The following is a 22575-nucleotide window of genomic DNA, read 5'->3' as shown; positions in this document are numbered from 1 at the left end:
CGTCACGGGCGTGCCCAGCTCTCATTGGGGCGGGACCAGGACTGGGCCACGGAGAAGGCTGGCTGGTACCCGGCTTCCGCGGTGTGGTCCGCCGGGGAGGGGCGGGGTCTGCAGAGATGCTGTGTCCCTGGCGTGGCGCGGGGACAATTAGAGGCCGCTTCGCTTAGCGACGCCAGCGAGAGCCCGGGGGCGGGGAGCGCACGCTCGCAAACCTAAAAGACCCGACCTCACTTTTGTCATCTGGAAAACAGGGCCTGGTTAACCGGCCCTGGCCGAGAGCGGAACTCTAGGTGGGCGGGGTTTTGGTGAGCCGCGGTAGAGAGGTTCAGCGAGAGACTCGGGGCGAAATTGCAGCCCAGTCTGGCCGCGGCGGAGCGCAGGGCATTTCTTTGGTAGGGGCTTATGAACTGAGAAACAATGCTGGTCCACTTACTGCCATCCTCCAAGGATGCTCTAGGAAAAGGACACACACACCACCATCCCCTTTCTTCCAGACCCCGTCCTATCATCACAGACCCCGCGTACAAGACTGTCCGATATCGGCTCAAACTGCTGTGCACCTACACTGGGGCTTGGGTGTGCCGCCACGGCTTGAAAAAAAATAAAAAACCTGCACAAAGAATAAGGTCTCATTTGCTTCTTCCACATAACCGGTAGTTGGGACCGTCTGCTCGAGTCTCCGTGATCTTTAGCCCCCTCCTGGGCCCCGGAGCCAGGCGTTGCGCTCAAGCCCCGCCTGGTTTTCACGGAGGCGACAGCGAAACAATGCCCTCCTCCCGGCGCGCAGGAAGGGACAGACAGGCACAGGCGGGGTTGGGGCTCCAGCTTTGGGCTCTCGGAGCCGTCCGCCACGGGCTGGGCCCCCGTCGCGTCTTTAGGGCCTACGTGCGACGCGACACGGTGGGAGGGCGGACCGCGGTCAAGGACTTCCCCTCGACCCTAGAGGAACCAGGTTCTGCCGCTGCTCCACGGAGCCGTACAGAGAAGACAGGTCCTCCAGAGCCTTCGAGTCGGGGGTTAGAGCGGCCTCGGGGCTGAGCCAGGTCTAGCCCGGGCTGAGGACGGCTGCGTCACGCGAGGGGCGGGGCTGCCACGGGCGGAGGCCGGAGCCGGAAGCGGAAGAGGCGCTCGGAGCTGGGAGTGGGGCCTAGCAGCAGCCTGAGCCTGGGAGACCGTGAGTGTGGGGCCCGGGCCCGCGACGGGAGCAGTGGAGGGCGGTGAGTCGGCGGGGAGGGCGCGCTAGGTGTGGGTCCCGGGGCTCTTGGTTCGGTCTCGGGCTACTCCCTTTCGTTTTCTTCTCGGCCCTCCTCAGGCCGCGGCCCCGACCTCTCACCCCTGACCCGCCGCTTCTTCCCCAGAGGGCGATTACCACAGACCCCGACCGCTCGCTCCCGCGAGTCGGCATCCGAGCGTGAGAGGCCTGAGGCCCCTGCAGAGATCCATTCAGTTTTGGCCCTGTAGCCTGCCCGCGGAATGGGGTCGGGGCCCTACCTGGAATACCCTGGAGGGGCTTTCAGACCCTCCCCTCCCCCTGGCTCGAGGCTTAGTTCGCAGACACCTTCCCCGCGCGGCTTGGAGTTTGATTCCAGCCCAAGCTGGCCTGCCTCCCCCCACCCCCACCCGCCCACCCCAGGTCTCCCCTCGCATCCACTGGCGGCGGTTACGGGGGACGGGGCTCTGAGATCTCTGGGACCCGAGCGACAGGAAGGGACGCGAGCGAGGGCCGCAGGCCCCCTGCTTGTTTTGTTGTGATGATGGATCCGCTCCAGCCCTGAGGAGGGGCCAGGCCCAGCTGACAGTACAAATGCCCGGGCTGCTCCTCGCTCCGGGAGTCTCTGTGCTTTAGTTCCGGGTGCGGGTGTCCTGGCGTAGGGCTGGGGTGGGAATCGCCTGAGCCAGGGCTCCGTCGAAGCGGAGTTGGCAGCCTTCCAGCTTCCCTCCTCCATGCCCTTGAAAAGGAGGAGCGTTTCACCCGGTGGTGGCGGCTTGCAAGGTGGCAGGTTTGAGGTTGCAGTGGTGGGGCAGCGTCAGCCAAAAATAACCGTGGGGCGCTGGGGTGGCAGGGATCCGGGAGGGCAGCCGCTGACCTGGCTGGCTGCTCTTCTTGTCAGCCCAGTTCTCTGGCCAGGAGCAGCAAATGAGATGTAAGCCTGTGCTCAGAAAAAAGCTGGCATCCTCTGCCTGGTTTTCTTCGCATTACCTTTTTCTTCATTGTGCAGAGCAGCGCCTTCCAGAGCATAATTGTGGCCCTTACCTTCTTTTAACAACCTGTTTGCAGAGGTCTAAGAATTAGAGATAATTGACGAGAAATGGGCCCTAGAGCCCTAGCTGGAAATAATGAGCATCTGATACTTCCAATATTTCAGCTGCCTAGAATGTGTTAAAGGAAGTTATATTCTCTATGATTGCCTTGTGTGTGGTGTTTTATATAGCTCTTATACTTGTCCTCTCCTTTGCCAAGTTGGCTGGGAGGTCGTGTTATCTCCTTTTTCCAGATACGGTAACCAAGGCCCAGAGTGACTTGTAAAAGGTTAAGAGACCAGTAAGCAGCAGCACTGGGATTTTGTTCAGGGTTTTCTACCCAGAGCTCTCTCCCCTATGGTTCCTTGGAAGGGACTTTTAAAATGTCCTTAGGTGGCGCTAGTGGTAAAGAACCCGCCTGCCAGTGCAGGAGATGTAAGAGATGCAGGTTCCATCCCTGGGTGGAGAAGATCACCTGGAGAAGGGCATGGCAACCATTCCAGTATTCTTGCCTGGAGAATCCCATGGACAGAGCAGCCTGGCAGGCTACAGCCCATAGGGTCACAGAGTCAGACATGACTGAATTGACTTAGCATGCGCACATGCAATGCTCTTAAGGCATTTAACACAGAGTTACCTGGAACCTTTTTAATGTTGTTAGTGAAAAGCTGCCTTCAGTACGTCTTGTGGGCCCAGACCTGTGCTAGGCATTTGACCTTAAGGCATGTACTAGGCATGTTACTTACAGGGTGGCATAATTTAATCCTCACAGAGCTATCCCCGTGTTGCAAGAGGAAGCTGAAGGTTGCAGTGGTTTAATAACTTGCTTAAAGGCACAAGCTGGAAATGGCAGTGCCAGGATTCAGATTGACTTCTCTCTGACTTTGAAGCTGTGCTGTTTCCATTAACGTGACCGTGTCTGTACATGAATCTTGTAGGTCCCAGGAGGGAGTCTTTGGCCTGTTGTGAACTAGACCAGGTCTTCCAGGTCTGGTGCTTTGCCCAGTGAGGATGGGCAGTGCCTTTGTTCTGATCACTGGAGCATCTTCCGTGTCACTTAGTGAGATGTGAGATACTGCCTTCATTCCATTGCTTGGGGACCTGACCCAGCCATAATGGCAGGGAAACAGTGAAACATTAATCTGCTGATAACCAAAACAGAGCTGCAGTCTGAGCTCTTGAGCTGTTACAAAATATTTAGGGTTTTGAGTGATTTGTAAAAGGTTAAGAGACCAGTAAGCAGCAGCACTGGGATTTTGTTCAGGGTTTTCTACCCAGAGCTCTCTCCCCTATGGTTCTTTGGAAGGGACTTTTAAAATGTCCTTAGGTGGCACTAGTGGTAAAGAACCCGCCTGCCAATGCAGGAGATGTAAGAGATGCAGGTTCCATCCCTGGGTCGAGAAGATCACCTGGAGAAGGGCATGGCAACCACTCCAGTATTCAAGGGTTGCTGGGGCCTAGACTTTCAGGTGGAGGGCAGAAGACAGCTGCTAGCCAGGAGATTGAGGGCAGTGACTTTCTTGGGATCCCAGGAAAGCTCCCAGGTGTTTTGTCAGATATGCTTTGGTGACCTGCTCATTCAGGGAGAGCTGTTCCATCCTTTTCTCCTCCAGACAGACCCTTCTCATGAGATGGGGCAGCCTCAATGGATTTTCCAAAAATGTGCTTCATCGGGCAAGCCCAGGACTGACCACCATTGGTTGACTATGGCCAAGTGAAGGATTGGGAGGGAGGCTGGCTACAGTCTCTGACCGAGCCCTCCCAAGGAGGCAGTGTCATGTTTTGGGGTACGGGTGGAACGGGGAGCTGGCCTCACAGCACATGGCTGAACCAACCTGGCAATTTCCTGTGGTGAATGTAAATTCCCACTGAACTAGGAGTAATGGGGTGGGGCCCTTTTGGCCTGCCTCTGTGAACATAGAGCCTATCAGACAGACAGCCTTCTGGCTCCTCCTGAGATGGGCACAGAAGAGGGTACTGGAGCAGGGGATTTAGAGGAGGGAACAATAATGGTCCTGTTGGGGGTGAGGCACTGCCTGGGCATAGCACCAGTGGCAGGTGGTCTAAGGGTGCGAAATAGGCCTCAGGCAACTAACTTGGTTGCTCTGAAGACACCTGGCATCTTTGCTGATTCTGAGACTGAATTTAGACCAACAAGGGCTGGATAGACCCCCATGTCTGCTTGACCAGACCCTCAGGTGGGCTCGGGAATGTTTTGGGGCCCCTCTTTGTCCGAGGACTAGTCTGCTCATTTCTGCCTGTGGCTCCTCACACTGATTTGTAGTCCTTACTCCCTTGAGTGGGGTACAGTTCAGGGCCTCAGCCAGGCAACTTGGCTTCACCCCTTGCTCCTGTGTGTTGGCTCCCTGCCAGCAGCCTTTTGACTCTGACCTCTGGCTCAACAGAACAGGCCCTTCTTAGGACCCTACAGACGAGCAGGAGGGAGCTGAGCATGAGAGGCTCCCTTTCTTCCTGGGGGTCTTCTGTGGTGGTGCTCACCAGCCCCTTCCTGCTTTCGGTCTCAGCACCAGTCTTGGCTACCTGGTTCCCTGCGTGCTCAGGCCACTAGGCCAAAGCTGTGCTGGGGAAGCAGCTGTTTGTTTGTTCACCAGTAGAGAAGGGTGTTACCCATTGTCTGCTGTTTGACCAGTGTGACCTCAGAGTTCTTCATCACTTCATAAACCCCTGGGAGGGGCTGCCCCCAAACAGAACAATGGGCCTCTTCAGGAGTGCCTAGGCAGCCCAGTGGCTGGCTGCATGTTCAGCAGGGCTTTCTGTTTCCGTGGCCCAGATGCATCACTGTAAGCGATACCGCTCCCCTGAGCCAGACCCATACCTGAGCTACCGATGGAAGAGGAGGCGGTCTTACAGTCGGGAACACGAAGGGAGATTGCGATACCCGTCTCGAAGGGAGCCACCACCGCGGAGATCTCGGTCTAGAAGGTGAGAGGGAGTTAGGTGGGAAGGGAGGACCCTTTCCCCCTTGGGCTGGGGAGATGGTCTGGAGGCTTGTGACCCCTGGGCCTCTTCAGGCAGCTGTGCCTCTGCCTGGCCGCACCTGGGTCACCACCCTGCCCTCTCCCGTCTCCTCCTCTGATCTCAGCTGCATCCCCTGGCGTTCGTTCACCGCCATCCTGCCACCCCTTCTTTGTCTGTCTTTGAGTCTTCCTTCTCCTAACATGTTCCCCCGTTTTGTAGGCCAGCATCTCCCCTCCTAACCTCTGAGCCTTCCTCAGTGTGGGTTAGGAACATAATCTCAGCCCTTTCCAGAGGTTGGTCTCTGGTCTTATCTCCGCCCCTAGGCCAAACTTACAGTCTTAGCAGGCCACCGAGAGCTCTGTGATAGGGGAGCCCTCAGAGGCCCTCTGCCACGCTACCCGGCCCGCCCCCCGCCCCCCGTGCTCTGCCTCTTGCTGCCCTGGAAGGATGCCTTCAGGAGCCCCAGGTCTGGAGACTGGAGTTCACATACACATGCTCCCCCTCCCCACCTCCCATAGTCCAGATGCCTCTGCTCCAACAGACGACCCTTGTGAGCCCTTTGCAAGCAGCCTACCACAAGTTTTGCCTGGCAGCAGGAGCCTGCTTGGGGGGAGGAAATTCTGACCAGTGACTCTTGGCAGCCATGACCGCTTGCCCTACCAGAGGAGATACCGGGAGCACCGTGACAGCGACACATACCGGTGTGAAGACCGGAGCCCATCCTTTGGAGAGGACTACTATGGATCTTCACGTTGCCATCATCGCCGGCGATCACGGGAGAGGGAGCCGTACCGGACCCGCAAGCATGCCCACCACTGCCACAAACGCCGCACCAGGTCTTGTAGCAGCGCCTCCTCGGTGAGTGGTGGCCAGAGTGTGCTGGCTGGGGCTTGAAGGCCTCGTCTCTTTCTAGCCTTCTCTCAGGTGGCTGGTCTGGGTGAGTACTGCCAGCCGTACGCACGCGCGTTTGGTGTGTGTGTGTGTGTGTATGTGTTGTCTGGTCCAGTTGCAGGGCTGAGCAGGGGCCCAGCTCCTCTGTCTTCTGGCCCACTGGCAATGGCAACTTAGGGGTTCTGGTTCCGGCGCTGGCTGGCCTCTGGCCTCCCTGTCTCCACACTGCTCCAGGCACAGGTCACGTGTGTGAGTGGCCAGGGTCACTTCTTCAGGATCCTTAATAGGGTTGCTGGTGTGTGGTCTGGAGCTGTTTGACCTGGTCCTTCCCACCCAGAGATTGCCCCGCCACACAGCTGAGTGCTCTGACTGGCGTGGACTGCATCCACCTCTGCAGTCTCCTCTCCACACCCCTCACCAGAGGCCTGGAGGCTGGAGTGCCCATGGGTGGAGGGCTGGGTCCGTCCGTCAGTGAGCTTGGACTGGGACCTGCCCTCTGACCTTCAGGCTTGCCCTCTTCAGTCTAGCCTCTTCATATGAGGGGCAGTCAAGGCGAGGGGGATGAGCTGCCTGTGGGGCGGGGCAGAAAGGCCCCAGCTCCAGGCCGTGTCCAGTTGCAGGTCACACGCCCAGAGCAGGGCCTGGAAGCATTCTTCTTGCGGAGTGTTGTACAGATCTCTGCTGAGACCAGGAACCTGCTCTGTGCTCAGCTCTCTGGGAAGGAAGGCCAGTTTGTGTCTTGGAGGGTATATGCCGTCTTGTCTTCCCTTCCCAGCCCTCCGCCTTGGCTTCCTGGCTCCCGGCTGCGAGGCCCCGAGGAGTGGTGGTGCGGCAGTGGAGGGGGGCCAGGTGTCTCTCTGCGGAGCTTTCCCGTGACTTCTCTGAGTGGCCGTGGGTTGAGGGTTGACTGGGCACGCGGCCTGGCCTGGTGCCCTCTCTGCACACTGCCACAGGTGTGTGGCTCTGCTTCTTCTCTTTTTGGTGCCCTTTGTTGTCATGAGGCTCAAGTTGGGTCTGGCCTGTGAGTCGCCTCGGTGCCAAGGCCAGGGCAGGAGCTGGCTTGGGGCCTGTGTGGGCCGTTGTGGTGGTAGGCCTTGGAGAGTCGGCCGGCCCAGAGGATCCAGCGCTCCTTCTCTGCTCGAGGCTGGTGGTGCAAGGGCTGCCGACGGAAGGCTGGTTCTGCTGGTGATGCTGAGTCTGGCCACAGATGCTGTCTAGGGGCAGGTGGCAGCTGTCGGGCGTGTGCAGGACCGCGTGGGCAGACAGACTGGGCATTCTGCAGCTGAACCAGAGTGGCCTCTGACCGTTCTGGATGATCTGACCAAGGCTCGGCCCGCCGTCTTCTTGCACCCTTCTCACTGCGTCTTCACCCTGGCCGAAGCCGACACGGGAGGGCCGGGAGGGGGAGACTCAGTGGAGGAGGGAGTCAGGCCTGCGACTCTCCACATGGCCCGGCCCCTTAGCAGCAGAGGCTGGGCGTCTTTCTGAGCATTTGCGGCGCCTTTCTTTTAGATAATGTCCGAGTTTTCTTTACATACCTGTAGCTGTTTTTACTTTTCTGTTTTTGAAGTCAGTTTGTGTCTTGACGTGTCCCTTGCAATATCCCTATCGTTATATATGCTGTGTGCCTTATGAAATGCTGGGATCTGGAAAATCCAATCAACCAACCCACCGGCTCCTCACCGTCTCCACCTCTGCCTTTGACTGACACCTCAATCTGTCAATCGGAACCGCCTACCATGCGATTGGTCGGATGGCGTTTCGGGGGGCGGTGCATGCAGAGAAGCCAACAGAGCAGTAAGCGCAGCAGCCGGAGTGTGGAAGATGACAAGGAGGGCCACCTGGTGTGCCGGATCGGCGATTGGCTCCAAGAGCGATGTACAGCCACCTTTCGTAAAACTTTACCTCTCTACTTTCTATCCCCCTTGTTAGACGAGACCTCTCCTGCCCGAGGGGCCGCTATTGCGCGTGGTGCCTTAGAGGGGCCACCAGTAATTGCCTGAATGACACAGACTCTAGCAACTTGTGTTTTTAAGAGTGTAGCAGTGAGAAAGAAACCTTTTTATGTTTTTGAGAATTTGAATGCTGTGAACTTGCAGGAGCTGCCAGCCCTCCGTCCTCCAGGCTCTCATGCCCTGTTTCTTTTCTCTTCTAGATGAGATCGTGGGGAACCTGGGTGAAGGCACCTTTGGCAAGGTGGTGGAGTGCTTGGACCATGCCAGGTGAGCTCTCTTCCTGGGAAGAGCTGGCCCGAGGTTCTTGAAGGTGGTGGCAGAGCTTACCTTTTTCTCTCTGAAGAGTAGCACCAAACTCCTGTGCATGTTGGGTTTTTGCTGATCCCCTAAAATAGGGAGAAATTCCTGGGATTCCTGGGCATGTGGCATCTCTGCTTTAGAACTGTTGGTCACTGAATGGTGCTGTTCCAGTTTCCCCACTTCCTCAGGGCTGTGGTGGAGATCAGAACAGGGCAAGACCCCGGCCCCTCCATGGTCTGGATCTGCTTCCTGTGAGCTCTTTTTAGCGGCCTGGCAGGGGTTTGGGCATACTGCTGAGCGCAACTCAAGCATGAGCCTCCACCGTCTGGAGGTCTGCCTGAGAGGCCATGCAGGCCCCCGTTGAGAGGAGCAAGACCCTGGGCTTTCTCACCAAGTGGGCTGCTGCCTTCTGCAGCGTGGCTAGAGTGTGCTCGGGTAGAGCAGGGGTACACCTGTGTGTGTTGGGATCCTGCTGGGGGTCCCTTGCCCCCTTATAGACTGAAGAGTGAAAAATTTTTTTTGTCCCTTGCCATTCCTTGAGACCAGAACCCTTGCCTCCTCTACCTTAGGCTGGGAGGCTGCCGCCTGCGAACCTACTGCCTTTGAGCCTTAAATGGCCTCTCTTTGGTGTGGCACTTTGGCCAGAAAGTGCTTGTGTCCTTGCTGTCTCATTTGAGCCACGTGTTGCCTGTACGTGACTCCTGTATGATTTTAGGGATGAAGAAATATGCTCAGGGTCCGCCTGTATCCCCCAGCTCTCGAATGGAGGAGCTGGGTACTGCTGAACTTGGCGCTTCCATGTTGAGGGGTGCCTGGAAAGGACAGTTAAACCTAGCAATTCAGCCCGCCATGTGACCCCAATTTAAGGTGGTGATTATTACCACCGAAGCCTCCCTGGGCACCCAGTTCCCATTTAAACACCCCTCAGACCCCTTGTGGCCCAAGAGGTTAGGGCTGGGGCCAGTGGGCGTGGGGGCGTGTGAAGTATACAGCGGTAGAGGTGGCAGATCTGAGGGCTGTGCCGCCTGGGGCTCTCTGTGCTGCCACTCTGCGCAGCTAGATGGGAAGCGGGCCTTTGAAGCCACTGAAGGGCAGGCCCGGAGTTCAGGGAACCTTTAGGGAGTCCCGAGGGAGTTGGCCAGTGGGCTTGTTGTGAGAAGGCAGAGTTCAGTTCCACACAAGGAAGGGCCGCCCAACTCTGGCAGTAGCTGTGTGGAAGTGATGAGCTTGTCTCGGGGGTCGGAATGCTATTAAGGGATGCTGTTCCAGGAGTCTGGAGTTACGGCTTTTCCTCTGAGGTCCTTTCCTACCCTGAAAATCTGGAAAAATGGGATGAGAAAAATGCATGGTGTTCTAGAAGATGCCTCTGCCCTTCGACCTGTGAACCTTTCTGGCACCAAGGCCAGCTTTCCAGAGGCCTTAGGCCACACCCTTGTGGGCCAGGGCTTATCACTCTAGTTTCCCACTGGGCATCTGAGCACTGGCTCTCCCTTCCTGAGAGTGTTGCGCCCGGTAGCCTAACCGCCCCAGTTATTCTCTGCTGGGCACCTACCTGCTCGTGGCATACAGGGGTAGTTCTGGGGGTAAGGTGGGAGGTGTGGAGCAGGAGTTATTAAAATCCTCATTGGACACTGAATAAGGGTTCATGGCACTCGGGGGTCTCTGACAAATGCCATGGCTGGTATTGAGGCAGGTGGGGCTAAGAGGTTCGCTGAGGGATCGGTCCTGGGGTTCCTGAGGGGAAGAGCCTCTGCTGGCACCTTTCCCTCCTGCCAGGCTCTCACACCCTCCTGGAAGCCCAGGAGGAGCAGTTTGTGTAGAGCTGGTGATGTGTTCAGGAAAGTCAGCAGGTGCAGCAGAGGGTTCTGAGTGGGTGGCCTAGCCAGGGTCAGGACTGACTGGACTCCAGGTCAGGTAACTGAGCAAGCTCTAGGGCTGGTGCTGGTCAGCAGGATAGGGCTCTGTTCCTCTGCCCACTCCCCCCAGGAGCTGGCAGCATCTGAGATCATAAAAACCTAAGACTGGCACGGTTGTCAACAGCAGCTTCGTATTGCGCAGGTAGAGGTCTGGAGTTGTGTGAGGCAGGCTGGGCATCAAGAGTCTGCTGTCTTCAGGGCAGCCCTGTTCCTGGAGTCCTAAGTAGCATTTGCCAGGAGTCGCTGGGTTGGGGTGGAGGGTGGGGGAAGAGCTGCATAGCTTTTCATGAGGACTGCTGCTTCCTTCCCCGGTCCAGAGGGAAGTCTCAGGTTGCCCTGAAGATCATCCGCAACGTAGGCAAGTACCGGGAGGCCGCCCGGCTAGAAATCAACGTTCTCAAGAAGATCAAGGAGAAGGACAAAGAGAACAAGTTGTGAGTGTCGGCCGGGAATGGGTGGGAAGCTTCCTAGGGGTCAGTGTGTGTCCAGTCCCGTGGCCCAGACCCACTGGGACTGAGCAGTGTCCTTTTGCCGGGTTGGCACCATGCCTTCTCCCAGCAGCCAGAGCCGGGGGAGTCCGGCGAGTGTCTTGCTGGAAGGAACATCTGGGTTTCAGTCTAAGCTCCACTGCAACCAGCTCTCTGTTCTGAGGTGGCCTCCTTGCCCTGCATTTGTGAATTAGAGGCTTCACTGGGTTGTGGTGGGCATTAGACAAGATATAAACCCAAAACTGTTCAGGGTGCTCATGTAGTCAGAGATATCCGAAGGAGCACACAGACACGGAGCATTCCCCTCCGCTAAGCACTGTGCTGAGCCCTGCAGACTCAGGAAGCTCGGCAGAGGGCACTCGTCCTGTGGAGTGGCCTGGTTACGTCGTCTCTCTCTGAGAGCAGGGACTGTGCCCATAGTTTTCTTTCTCTTTGTGAATCTGCATCCTGTGTGTGACCCAGCAGCCTGGGAGGGAGTGGGGACTGTCTTCACCTGAGGAAGCAGGTGGGCAGCCAGCCCCCAGCACAGACCCTGAGCCCCATCCGTCCTTCTCCAGCCTGTGCGTCTTGATGTCTGACTGGTTCAACTTCCACGGTCACATGTGCATCGCCTTTGAGCTCCTGGGCAAGAACACCTTTGAGTTCCTAAAGGAGAATAACTTCCAGCCTTACCCTCTACCACATGTCCGGCACATGGCCTACCAGCTCTGCCACGCCCTTAGATGTAAGTTCCCACCTCAAGTGGAGCAGGGGGAGCCTCCTGTCTGCAGCAGAGGCACCTGGTGGCCCTGCCCTCCCATCAGGTGCTCCAACACATTGCTGACTGTTCTGCTGGGCCTGAGACACTAGGGCCCCTTTGGTTGAAAGGCCTTCAAGTAGGAATCCTGTGACGACGGAGAGGCTGCAGTCCCCTCCAGGGGCCTGCGGAGCTGGCCTCTGACCCCAGGCTCTCTGGAAGAGAAGGGAGAGAGCTGCTCTAGGATTAGCCCCGTACCATCCCCATGCCTACCTTCCTGCATCAGATGAAGAGGTCGCGGACTGACCTGGTAGATCCCACCCACAGATCCTGTCACACAGACACCATGTCTCACCATCATTTCCCATCTGTCCGCCAGTCTCTAAGGTGGTACCTGTGCTCAGTGCTGCAGGATTTGTAGAGGTTGAAACAGGTTGGAAAGGCTCACTGGAGAGGAGGTGGCTAGACCTAGAGCTAGACTAGCAGGGTCTGCATAGATGGCGGGACTGGGGAGAGCGTTCCAAGCCAGGTGAGCCACCCAGAGCTGGCGCAGAGCCTGGCACGTGCTGCAGCTCACTGTGGTGAAGAGAGGGCCCATGTAAAGAGAGACGGGCTACACCGTCGGGAGGGTCTTGAGTGCCAGATGGGAAAAGTGATGAGTGGCAGGGTACAACCATCGGTGGGACAGGGTTGGAGGGAAAAGGCAGACGTCCCCCTGCTCGGGGATGAGGGGAGAAAGGCAGGACTGGCTTCATTGTTTCACAGGGAGCCCTGTGCTTGGTTTAATGCTCTCCTACTACTGTCTTTAGATTCTAAGTAACTTTTGAATAAGGAGACCTACATTTTCATTTTGCCTTGGGCCTTGCAAATTGTGTAGCAGGTGCTTGGGAGAGGGAACCACCCCAAGACTGATCCTGCAGCTTTGGTGAGAGACCTGGTACCCTGCAGACAGATGGAAGGAGGTTTTCTAAATGGAAGGCATCTCCCCTGCCCCCTCAAGAATTAGAACCCTCTGAGTTCATAAGTACAGAGAACCCCTGAGAGGGAAGCCCTGGCAGAGGCAGTGTGCCACTGCTGGGGTTAGGGGCTGAGGGCTCCAGCAGGCTGGCTCTGGAGGAGGGAGCTGGCCTAGCGCTGGCAGGCGGGCCAGAGAGGAAGCCCAGGTTTTCAGTGTCTGCTTCCCTCCTCTCCTGCTCCCCCAGTTCTACATGAGAACCAACTGACCCACACAGACTTGAAGCCAGAGAACATCCTATTCGTGAATTCTGAGTTTGAAACCCTCTACAATGAGCACAAGGTATTTATTGGTGGGGTAAAGATTGAGGCCCTGTTCGAGGAGTCGGTTACCTACCAGTACAGGCTTCTGACCTGGCTCCCCTTCCCTGCCCTTCAGAGCTGTGAGGAGAAGTCAGTGAAGAACACCAGCATCCGAGTGGCTGACTTCGGCAGTGCTACCTTTGACCATGAGCATCACACGACCATTGTGGCCACCCGTCACTATCGTCCACCTGAGGTGATCCTTGGTGAGTGACTGCAGCTCCGAGCCCAATAAAGCAGGCACTGGTTGGCAGGCTATGAAAACGGAGTGTGGTGCTTGTCCACACCTGGAGCCAGTGTCTTGAGTCTCTGTGGTTGTTGACTTGGTCTTAAGAAAGGGACTGCTACTGGGTTTGGGCCAGGAGTCTTGCCAGACAGCGTGGTAGCTGCCCTGTGACCTCTAGTCTGGGAGCACAGAGCTGAGTCTCATAGCCCACCCCATCTTGGCTTACAGAGCTGGGCTGGGCACAGCCCTGCGATGTCTGGAGCATCGGCTGCATTCTCTTTGAGTACTACCGGGGCTTCACACTCTTCCAGGTAAGGCCTCTCCCTCATCACCCCCCACCCCTAAGCTGCAGAGGCCTGGTGTGGGAGGGACCCCCGAGGGACCCCCGCCCACCCATCAGCATGTTGTGAGATTAGACTCCTGAGGGTTGTAGGTGCTTGGGAAGGAAGAGGTCAGTCAGGGTAGCTGGAACACTCAGGGACTCCTGCAGTCAGTCATCAGGGACGGAGAACTGGGGTGGGAGGAGTGTTCCAGGCAAGGGGCACAGCGTGAGTGAGGGCACGGAGATGGGCTGGGGCAGGGCACTTTCTGGGGAGAGGGAGGAACTAGCCAGAATGAGTCCTCATGCAGCACACTGGAAGGGTCGAGAAGTCACCCTGAGGGAAGAGGCTGGCTTCCTCCCTGGTCCCAGGCTGCCACCACATCAGAAAGGCTGCGGCTGCTATCCCATTGGTGGGTTTGCACCTCCTGGGGCAGGGAGAAACCTTGATCGTCTTTCTTATCCCTTATTCTCTGAGGGACCTTGAGGGGGTGGAGGCTGTCATGATTCCCACTTGCTGTGTCCCTCACCCTTCCACAGACCCACGAGAACCGAGAGCATTTGGTGATGATGGAGAAGATCCTAGGGCCCATCCCATCACACATGATCCACCGGACAAGGTAAGGATGTGTCTCGGAGTGACCTGGCTGAGCTGTTGCCCAGACCTTCCTGCTGGGTCAGGCCAGGGTCCCCTGCCTTGCTTCGCTGCTCTTCTCTGCGCTGCTGCTCTTTCTGGCTTTAAGACTCCACCCTTCCTGTCTTTTGTTTTCAGGAAGCAGAAATATTTCTACAAGGGGGGCCTGGTTTGGGATGAGAACAGTTCTGATGGCCGGTATGTGAAGGAGAACTGCAAACCTCTGAAGGTCAGTTTCTGGCTTCCCTCAGCTCAACTCATGCGAAGGAGACCCCAGGCACTGGGCAGAGGCCAGACAGCTAAAAATGGCCTCCTCGTTCCAGCTCTGTGGGAGCCCGTGCCCGAGGCTGCCAGGTGCTGGCAGTGAGGCCTCTTGCAAACTGAACTAGAGGGGCCCTTAGCTCTTCCCCTTCCCCACAGGGTGGCTCTGATGTAATCAGGGGGCATCCGAAGAGCCAGATATCCGAGACCCTGCTACTTCCCATTCCCTTTTTTCTCACCTGGCAGGACTGAGGGGAGGGTGAGGGAAGACCTAGACATGGCCAGGAAGCCTCTGTCAACTGCATTTGGTGCTTGGACAAGTGAATTTCACAGAGGTGCTGTGGACCCACCTGTCAGAACTTTGCACATGGGGGCAGAGGCATCAAGTCAGCAAGATACCCAGTAGCCTGACAAAGTTCAGAGCAGACATGATTATAGGCGCGAAAAGCAAAGAGCTGTTCCTTGTCCAGGAGGGCAGTAGTCGTCCTCCAGGGGGGCATGCTGCCTCCTCTGCCATGCAGCAAGGCTTCCCAGAGGCAAGGGGACCGGCTGTGGCTTCCCACGGCCCGCCATCACACTGAGGCACCTTGTGTCCCTGAGCAGAGTTACATGCTCCAAGACACTCTGGAGCACGTGCAGCTGTTTGACCTGATGAGGAGGATGTTAGAATTTGACCCTGCCCAGCGCATCACACTGGCGGAGGCCCTGCTGCACCCCTTCTTTGCTGGTCTGACCCCTGAGGAGCGGTCCTTCCACACCAGCCGCAACCCAAGCAGATGACAGGCGTGTAGCCACTGCACCGGAGATGGAGAGCGGGACTGGACTGCCCGGCCCCTTTCCTCCAACCTCTACCACCGGCCCCAGGGCCAGAGCCACGCAGTGAACAGTGCAATGTGAAGGAAGGCAGGAGCCTGCAGGGGAGGAGACCTGATGCCCAGCTGCCAGAAAGCACAGATTTGACCCAAGCTATTTATATGTTGTAAAGTTATAATAAAGTGTTTCTTACTGTTTGTAACCCCTGGTACCAGTTTGTCCATCTCCAGGCTCCTTGCCTTCTCCCCTCCCTACCTTATTAATAAAGTCTTTCTTAGCGGTGCTGCTTGTGGAGAGCTACGTGTGAACTGGGCCAGGCCCGGAAAGGCTAGCCAGCAGCTCGGGTGTCCCCGAGCCCAGGAGAGCAGCGGTAGGCCTGCTCAAGTCTGGAAAGGCACCTGGGCCTGTCCTGCGCCCGCTTCCCTGCTGGCCCCTGTGCCTCTCAGCCCCAAAGAACATGCCAGGACTGGCCCACCAGCTTTACCTTTCCTTCCAGCCCTGTCTGGCCGAGACATCAGGCTGTGTATGCCCAATAACTGGCTTGTTGAGGTCAAGTGTGAGGATCAAGGCAGGTTCTCAGGGCTGGGGATCCAGTGCCTCACTGCACTGCAGCCCACACAGCAATGTACCACAGCACACAGGATTCCTGTCGTCAGCTTTATTTTAGTGCTGGTTTTTGGTTCCCCAAGAGCTGCATGAGTTTTGGCCACCTGACGGGCCCCGTGGGAGCTGGGCACTGTGGGTAGGATGCCTCTGAAAAGAGGTGAAGATGGAGGAATCATGCCACCTTTACCACCACTGGGGAAGGCCCAGGCTGAGGGCAGGAAGAGGCTCCAGTGCTGCCTGGGGAGAAAACAGAGGCTTGGGCACCAACTCCCAGTGGCCCCTCAACACAAGGCCATCAGCCACAGGGTCACCATGACTCACTGGAGCAAGCAGAGTTTTCCGGGCCAGGGTTCTAGCTTGCTTTTCACTGGACCCATTGAGGAGACCTCACTGCATTAACAGGCAGCCAGAGCCTGTTGAGTGGTTGCTTACTAAAATGCCTGTAACCCAGCATTGCTCCTCAAACTACGGCCCCACCTCTAAAGAGAGGGCCTCATTCAGGAGCTTCTCGGCCCTGAGAGTGAGCAGAGGTTCAGGAAGGATACACAGCACGGGATTCACAGTCACTGGCCTCCCTCTACTGCTGGAGACCATCTGAGGGAGGCTGGGAGCAAAGGAGGGACCAGCCCTCTCTGCCCTGCCTAATCTTCCCCAGCTATGCTCCTATAAGGGAAGTGATAAGTATCCTGAAACCCAGGGTACCAGGGCCTACCCTGCATCCATGATCCTTGGCAAGCCCTTCCACTCAACCCCTTAACCATACTGGGTGGGCATAGAGCAGAAGGAAGCCTGAAGCCCTGAAAAAGGCTTTAAAGCACAAGCCTCTGCAAGGGCCCCTCTCGGGAACTTTAGGACATGGCTCCCGTTCTGCCAACTTCCAGGGCCTGTGAATATCTAGGGGCTCAGTGCCTTAGGATCTGAGCAGCACTGTGTTCCTAAGGCTGAGGCCCACCAGCTAGCTCATCCAGAACTAGCCTCATTTTGGCATCTGTGAGACAGGGTGCTGGCCCTGAGCCTACACATCTAGAGAGGACAATCAAAGGGTTCAAGGCCCAGACACTAAAAGCTGGGGGGGGGGGGTGGGGGGGGTGGGAGGGACATGCACCCACAGCTGCAAAGGACCATTTCAGGGGAAGGGCAGAGGGGGCAGGAGAGTAGGGGTCTGGGTGCAGGCAAAGAGGAGGGGGCGTGGTGGCTTAGGACAGAAGCACCAGGGAGCCTCTTCTGGTTCAGCACCAGGCTCCCCCAGGGGCCTCCCCAATACTGAACATTAAAGCTGCACCCTGAGGGGTCTGGCCCCAGACTAGGCAAAGGCTCAGTCCCCAGCTAGAGAGTATGGGATTGGGGGGCACTGCTGGCAAGATGGGCACTGTGGTTCTACAGTTAACATAAGCTTATACTACCTGTGCTGAAGACAACAGAAAAACAGTTTTTAAAAAAATCCCAATACAGTAATACCATTCAGAAGCCACCCTGGCCCCCCCCTTCCCTGCCTCTCAGAGTGATGGAGTGGAAAGGAGGAAGGACCCTTGGGAAAAAAAAAATCTAGCATAAAACTTGATCAGCTCAGGAGAAAGGGTCAAAGCCCCCATCATCTTACGGTGGGGCTCGGGGAAGGCCTCAAAGCCCTCAAACTGAACCGAAAATGCAAGTCTGCCCTCTAGCGGACAGCGGCAGCGCAGCCAGTTCTACACGATCAGAGGAAGGGCCGCTTGGGTGGAGGAAGCAGGGGAGACAAAGCCACAAGCTCTGAACCAGAGCAAGCACAGACCCCCAAACAGGACTGCCCCACCCCGTGAGGCATCGGCCCAGGCCCAGTGGCTGTAAACCTGACATGTACGGTCTGTGAGCTGCCTATGTCTGTAAACAAAGCCCCACCTGACCATGCAGGGGGCCGAGTGTAGAGATGCCTGGAGCCACTGTGCACTTAAGCCTGCCACTCGCCCCGTGCCCCCAGCAGGGAAGCCTTCCCTGGCTCAGGGCACATGACAGGTCAGTTTTAAATATGATCTGTTCTTTCAAAGAAACAAAATGAAAAGAGAAGAAATTCAACAACAAGGTCCACGAAGCTTCACATCCTTAAGGCGTTCGCTGTCAAGTTCAGTGTCAGGAGCAGAAGGGGACTACGAGGTCCAGCCCAGCCAGAGCCCTTCTAGGCAGAGTGCAGTGGGATGACAAACTTGCAGCCGAAGGGCGAGTGGTAGTTGATGCCCACCTCCTGGAAGACCTGCTGGGGAATGCCGATGTCGCACAAGTAGACACGGCCTGCATGCTCCCCCAGAGGCAGAGGCAGGCCCAGAGCCAGTGACCACTTGGCATCGATGCCCTGTTCACCTTCATGCACAGGAGGGTCTATGCTGAGTACTGGTGCCCGGTTCTGGTTGGCCCAGGCCACAGCTGCCTTGTACCAGGGCTGATCCCGCAGGAAGGCATTCTCGGGGCAATCCAGACAGTTGATCACCAGGTCCACAGGGCTAGTGGGCAGATCTGCAGGTGGAAAGAGTGCCATCTGTAACCCCTATAAAGTAGAGAGCAGTCCAGGCTGGGACAAGAACCTCGGTGACCCCAACCAAGAGTGTCTTATTCAGACACCACTCCAATGCCTCTGCAGAGGCCAGGCTTTTCAAGGTTGGGCTGGGACTCAGGCTCCAGGAGTTCCAAGACCTGGTTGGGCTGGGTGCTGGAGACCAAGGGTATGTCAGCCCAATGGACCACGGTCCTCGTGGAGCTCCCAGGCTGAAGCACTGTCGTGCTGGGTGAGCAGAGCTTCTCAGGACATGAGGCGCCCGCCTCCTCTGCACATCTAACTTCCTGGTAAATTATAAGCTCTGGGAAGGTGGGCTCTATTACCAAGTCAGCCTTGAGGGGGAGGATGTGACCAGGGCCCAGGAGAATTGGGCTGACTGCCATTTGCTGTCTAGCCCAAGAAGTGTGAATAGGCAAGAGTGTGCTCACTCTATACCAGGCTGGCCTGCTCCCACACTGGCCTTGCTGGTCCCCTATTATAGAAATGAGTCCTTCTTGCAGCCCAAACTTAAGAACAGGGAAGGAATCTCTCACTTCTCCCAGGTGTTTAAAAAGGCTTCTCTGCTCTCACCAAGCCTCTGGCACAGTGTAAGAACAGATGGCTCAATAAGCACGTAAGTCCTGACCAGCCTAAGAGGTTAAACTGAGACTAGCGGAAATCAGACCAAACTCAAGGGTAAACATCCTGGAGCAACTGGGATAGGAAGCCTTGTGGGCAGCTAAGGAAGAATAACTGCCTGAAAAAGGGCATCATATTACAGCTCTTAAGAGGGGGAATCCACATATGAGAACCCCTCCCCAGGTCTCAGCCTTAAGTACTAACATACCTCAATTAGAGTCTCAGAACAGGCCACCACAGGTGGGGATGGGGGTGTCCCTGTGAGCTCTGAGGCTTTTGAGAGTGGGAATGGCATCTTCCCTTCGAGTTAAGAGACTGAGGTTCTGGCCCTATCTTGCCATCTGATCCCTGGCAAGGCCCTTTCTCTGGGCCACATTTACTTGCTCCACTTCTTCCCTGTTCTCATTTCAACCCACTCCAATCAGACCACGCTTCACTGTACCACTTAAAACTGCTCCTGTCAAGATCACTAGGGGCGTCCACACCGCTGGATCCAGCAGTCAAGTCTTTGAGTCTGAGTGAGATGGAGAGTCACTTTAGGAATAAATAGCAGAAAGATATAATCCAGCTCGGGTTCCAGACGATCATTACGTCTGTTGTTTGAGCACAGACTGTAGACGTACACAGCATTATTAAGGCTGTTGTAATAATTGGATCGAGAAGTGATGGTGGCTGAAGACTTCAGATGAAGTCTCGATCTCCATCTGAACTCAACCTAGAAACGCTTGCTGACACAGCTGCTCACACCCTCTTTTCTTTACTTGTCTTCCAGGTACCAGACTCTCCAGGCTTTCCTTCTCCCCACTCTTTCCCTGTCTCTTAGCTGGTCCCTTAAACTTCTATCCAAAGAACTCACTCTAACAACCTATCTAGTCTCTCTTCCTAGACGATACCTTATCCAGGCTCATTACAGCTTTAAACACCACCTCCCCACACTTGTAACTCCAGACTGGATCCCTTCTCTTAACTCCAGACTCATCTCCATCAATCAACATTTCCACCTGCCTATCCAAAGGGCATCTCCAACTGAGCTTCTGCTCTTCTTCCCCAAACCTCTCCCAGCTCTTCCCATCTCAGTGATGGCACCTCCATCCTTCCAGTTACTCAGGTTAAGAACCTTGGAGTCATTCTTTACCCTTCTCTTTCTCTTATCCTTTACATCCAATCTATAAACTCTTATCTTCAATACTGCTTCAGAAACTAACCACCTTTCATCACTTTCATGCTGTCTCAGCCACCATCACCTCTTATTCTAATTATTACAACAGCCTTAATAATTCTGTGTACATCTACAGTCTGCGCTCAAACAACAGACATAATGATCGTCTGGAACCCAAGCTGGATTATATCTTTCTGCTACTTATTCCTAAAGTGACTCTCCATCTCACTCAGACTAACAGTTGAAGCCTTGCATAAAGACCCACAGGCCCTGTATGATGGGCCCCGAAATTAAGTCTACCGCTTCCCTCCACCCAGCCCTCCAACATTCTCGAGCTCCCTTCCCTGTTTTATTTGTCTCCATAACACTTACTACCATCTGACCTGAGAGAAATGTCACTTGCCATCTGTCCTAACCAGAATGTAAGCTCCACAAAAGCATGGATTAAGAAAAAAAAAAATCTACCGCCATATCCCCAGTGTCAGGAACAGCGCCCATTCTGTACTTATCTGTGAAACGAATAAATGGATCCCCACCTCTCCATCTGAGTGGTGGGAGGAGGAGGAAGGTGAAGGGATGGGAAGTAGGCAAGTCGACACCAAAGGTATTTATTTCCTTAAGACTCTAAGACTACTACTCATGAGCAAAGTGCTCTTTACACCTGTGGTGCTTTTCCGCCTGTCGCCACTGGGCGGCGCCACCAGACCATGAAAGCACTGAGGGCTCCCCAACCCTGTGCGAGGGCTCACCTTTGAGGCTAGACACTTGTTGGCCTTGGGTCTTGCTGAAGAGAGACAGCTCATTGGTAATGGATTCCAGCATCTTCACGAAGTTGGGCAGAAAGAGGATGACCTGGACATCGTGGTTGGCTAGGTGCCTTCCACAACTGATACCCTGAGCCCCCTTCACGTGAGGCCCACATAGCAGGGCCACTGTAGGCCTCTGGTGAACGTTTTTGGGATTCAGCCTGGAACAGAAGGTAAAGACGCATCATCAGCCGAGACTTGCCAAACCTTTGCCCCCATACTGGTATACTGGACACCCCCTGACACCTGCTGCTCTCAGGGCCAAGGTTCTAGAGGGGAGGACAAAGTCCACTACAGGCCAAGCTCACAGGGTGGCCTTCCCACTGTCCCAGACTTCATCTTTGGGTCCTCTTAGGTGGCGCTAGTGGTAAAGAACCCACCTGCCAATTCAGGAGACATGAGACCTGGGTTCGATCCCCGGGTCGGGAAGATCCCCTGGAGGAGGGTATGGCAACCCATTCCAGTATTCTTGCCTGGAGAATCCCATGGACAGAGGAGCCTGGCGGGCTACAGTCCACAGAGTCGCAAAGAGTCAGACATGACTGAGGCGGCTTAACACGCACTAGGTAGTTCACTTGACCTTGTTCGGTGAAACACCACTGCCAGAACACTGCTTGCTAACCAAGAACACTTTCTGTTCTATACACTGTAGGACCTATAACATCAAACACTTCTCGGCAAAGAGGTTTTCCCACCTCTGCGGCCTCCTTGACTCTTCTTCCCCAATGTGCCTGCTCCGCTGCAGCAAGACTGGTCTCATCACTCTCTCTGGCACCTGAAGGCTCTTTCTTGCTTCTGCTCAAACTACTTCACCTGCCCAGAGAGCCCCTCACTTACGAATCTCTGACCCACTCCTTCTAGGGTTACTCTGGCTCAATTACTAAGAGACTCACAGCAAGTACCAAAGAGGGTAGCTGTAAATCATACTCAATTAGTTGCGAGTCCAAGTTCTCATCTCTGAGCTGCCAGTAAGCTAATAAGGGCAACGCTGGAGCTACTACATTTCATAGACTGCTGGGTGGATGAGTGGATGTAAAGCACTCTGAATAGGAACCGACACAGAAAGGGCTCAATTGATGCTGGTATCATTATAGTTCTGGTCACAGAGAAGGTAGAAGGCTAATGGCTCCCCAGCTGGGAGCTGCCTTGGACACTCACTTCTGATGAAGTCACTTTCTTATGCCATTCAAAGTGGAGACACCCCCCCACAACCCAAAAGAAAGGCTGAGACCCCTCTGGTCCAAAGAAGCCGTAAATAAGGGAGTTAAAATTAGCCCTAGAGCTATGCCCAACTCCCAGACAGTGCTGTCTGCCCCTGGGCAGGAAGGCAGGGGAGATGAACAGCCAGAAAGAGGCTTAGGTCCCTGCTTGGGGTGGAGCAGGGACAGTCACTTATGGGTTTTCCCCAAAGAGAGGAAGACAGATGTTGTCAAGCCAAAGAGGAAACCCTCACTCTCCAAATAAATTCAGGGGAATTCGGTGATGTACTTTCATATACACCAAGTCATTCATTTCGCTCCACCATGTTTGCATCGTAAGGAAATATACGGTGAGTACTTCTTCCTGCTCACAGATAACTGCAGAGTTCATCTGACTCGCCCGGGTTTATTCCCTAAATGAACTCTTCCTCTCACAGAGGCACGCCCCATCCGAGAACTCAAAGCAGACCAGACACCCACAGACCCAACGGCAGGGGTCAGAGTCCAGGCACTGGAGACCGAGCTTCACCGTGAGCCACCAGTGTCACGTGGGCCAAGTCCTTCTGCTCTCTTGAGCCCTAGCT

General features: G+C 55.7%; 2 protein-coding genes across 3 annotated transcripts in view; one reads left to right on the top strand and one right to left on the bottom strand.

The window, feature by feature from the left end:
* The first annotated feature begins 1080 nt into the window (after nt 1–1080).
* Nucleotides 1081–15352, top strand: CLK3 (CDC like kinase 3). Of its 2 annotated transcripts, none has more exons than XM_052659645.1 (13): nt 1081–1174; nt 5033–5184; nt 5862–6078; nt 7893–7989; nt 8267–8333; nt 10600–10716; nt 11328–11494; nt 12709–12803; nt 12900–13029; nt 13278–13360; nt 13909–13988; nt 14141–14231; nt 14867–15352. In XM_052659645.1, exons 2-13 carry the CDS (start codon nt 5033–5035, stop codon nt 15041–15043), a joined length of 1473 nt encoding a protein of 490 aa, XP_052515605.1. In that variant the 5' UTR covers nt 1081–1174; the 3' UTR covers nt 15044–15352. The 2 variants fall into 2 exon arrangements, with proteins under 2 accessions (XP_052515605.1, XP_052515604.1); XM_052659644.1 differs by having other exon boundaries at nt 1124–1217.
* A 1386-nt stretch (nt 15353–16738) lies between these two features.
* EDC3 (enhancer of mRNA decapping 3) overlaps nt 16739–22575 on the bottom strand; it is a 53136-nt gene continuing 47299 nt past the window's right edge. Inside the window, exons 6-7 of the mRNA XM_052659567.1 lie at nt 20736–20953; nt 16739–18169 (exon numbers count right to left, since the gene is read on the bottom strand). Of these exons, the coding sequence (XP_052515527.1) occupies nt 17835–18169; nt 20736–20953 (553 nt within the window). The 3' untranslated portion in view covers nt 16739–17834. The remainder of the gene's footprint in view (nt 18170–20735; nt 20954–22575) is intronic.

The sequence above is a fragment of the Budorcas taxicolor genome, chromosome 21 (assembly GCF_023091745.1).
Source record: "Budorcas taxicolor isolate Tak-1 chromosome 21, Takin1.1, whole genome shotgun sequence".
Classification (NCBI taxonomy): Eukaryota; Metazoa; Chordata; class Mammalia; order Artiodactyla; family Bovidae; genus Budorcas; species Budorcas taxicolor.
The sequence above is the reverse complement of the archived record's forward strand: the minus strand, read 5'-3'. Positions and strand labels throughout refer to the sequence as shown.

Excerpts from the sequence above, each read along its gene's own strand:
- CLK3 (XM_052659645.1), top strand. The coding sequence starts at position 5,033 with ATGCATCACTGTAAGCGATACCGCTCCCCTGAGCCAGACCCATACCTG. Across the intron at positions 8,334-10,599 it reads GAGTGCTTGGACCATGCCAG|AGGGAAGTCTCAGGTTGCCC; the intron begins GTGAGCTCTCTT and ends TCCCCGGTCCAG. Across the intron at positions 13,989-14,140 it reads CACATGATCCACCGGACAAG|GAAGCAGAAATATTTCTACA; the intron begins GTAAGGATGTGT and ends TTTTGTTTTCAG.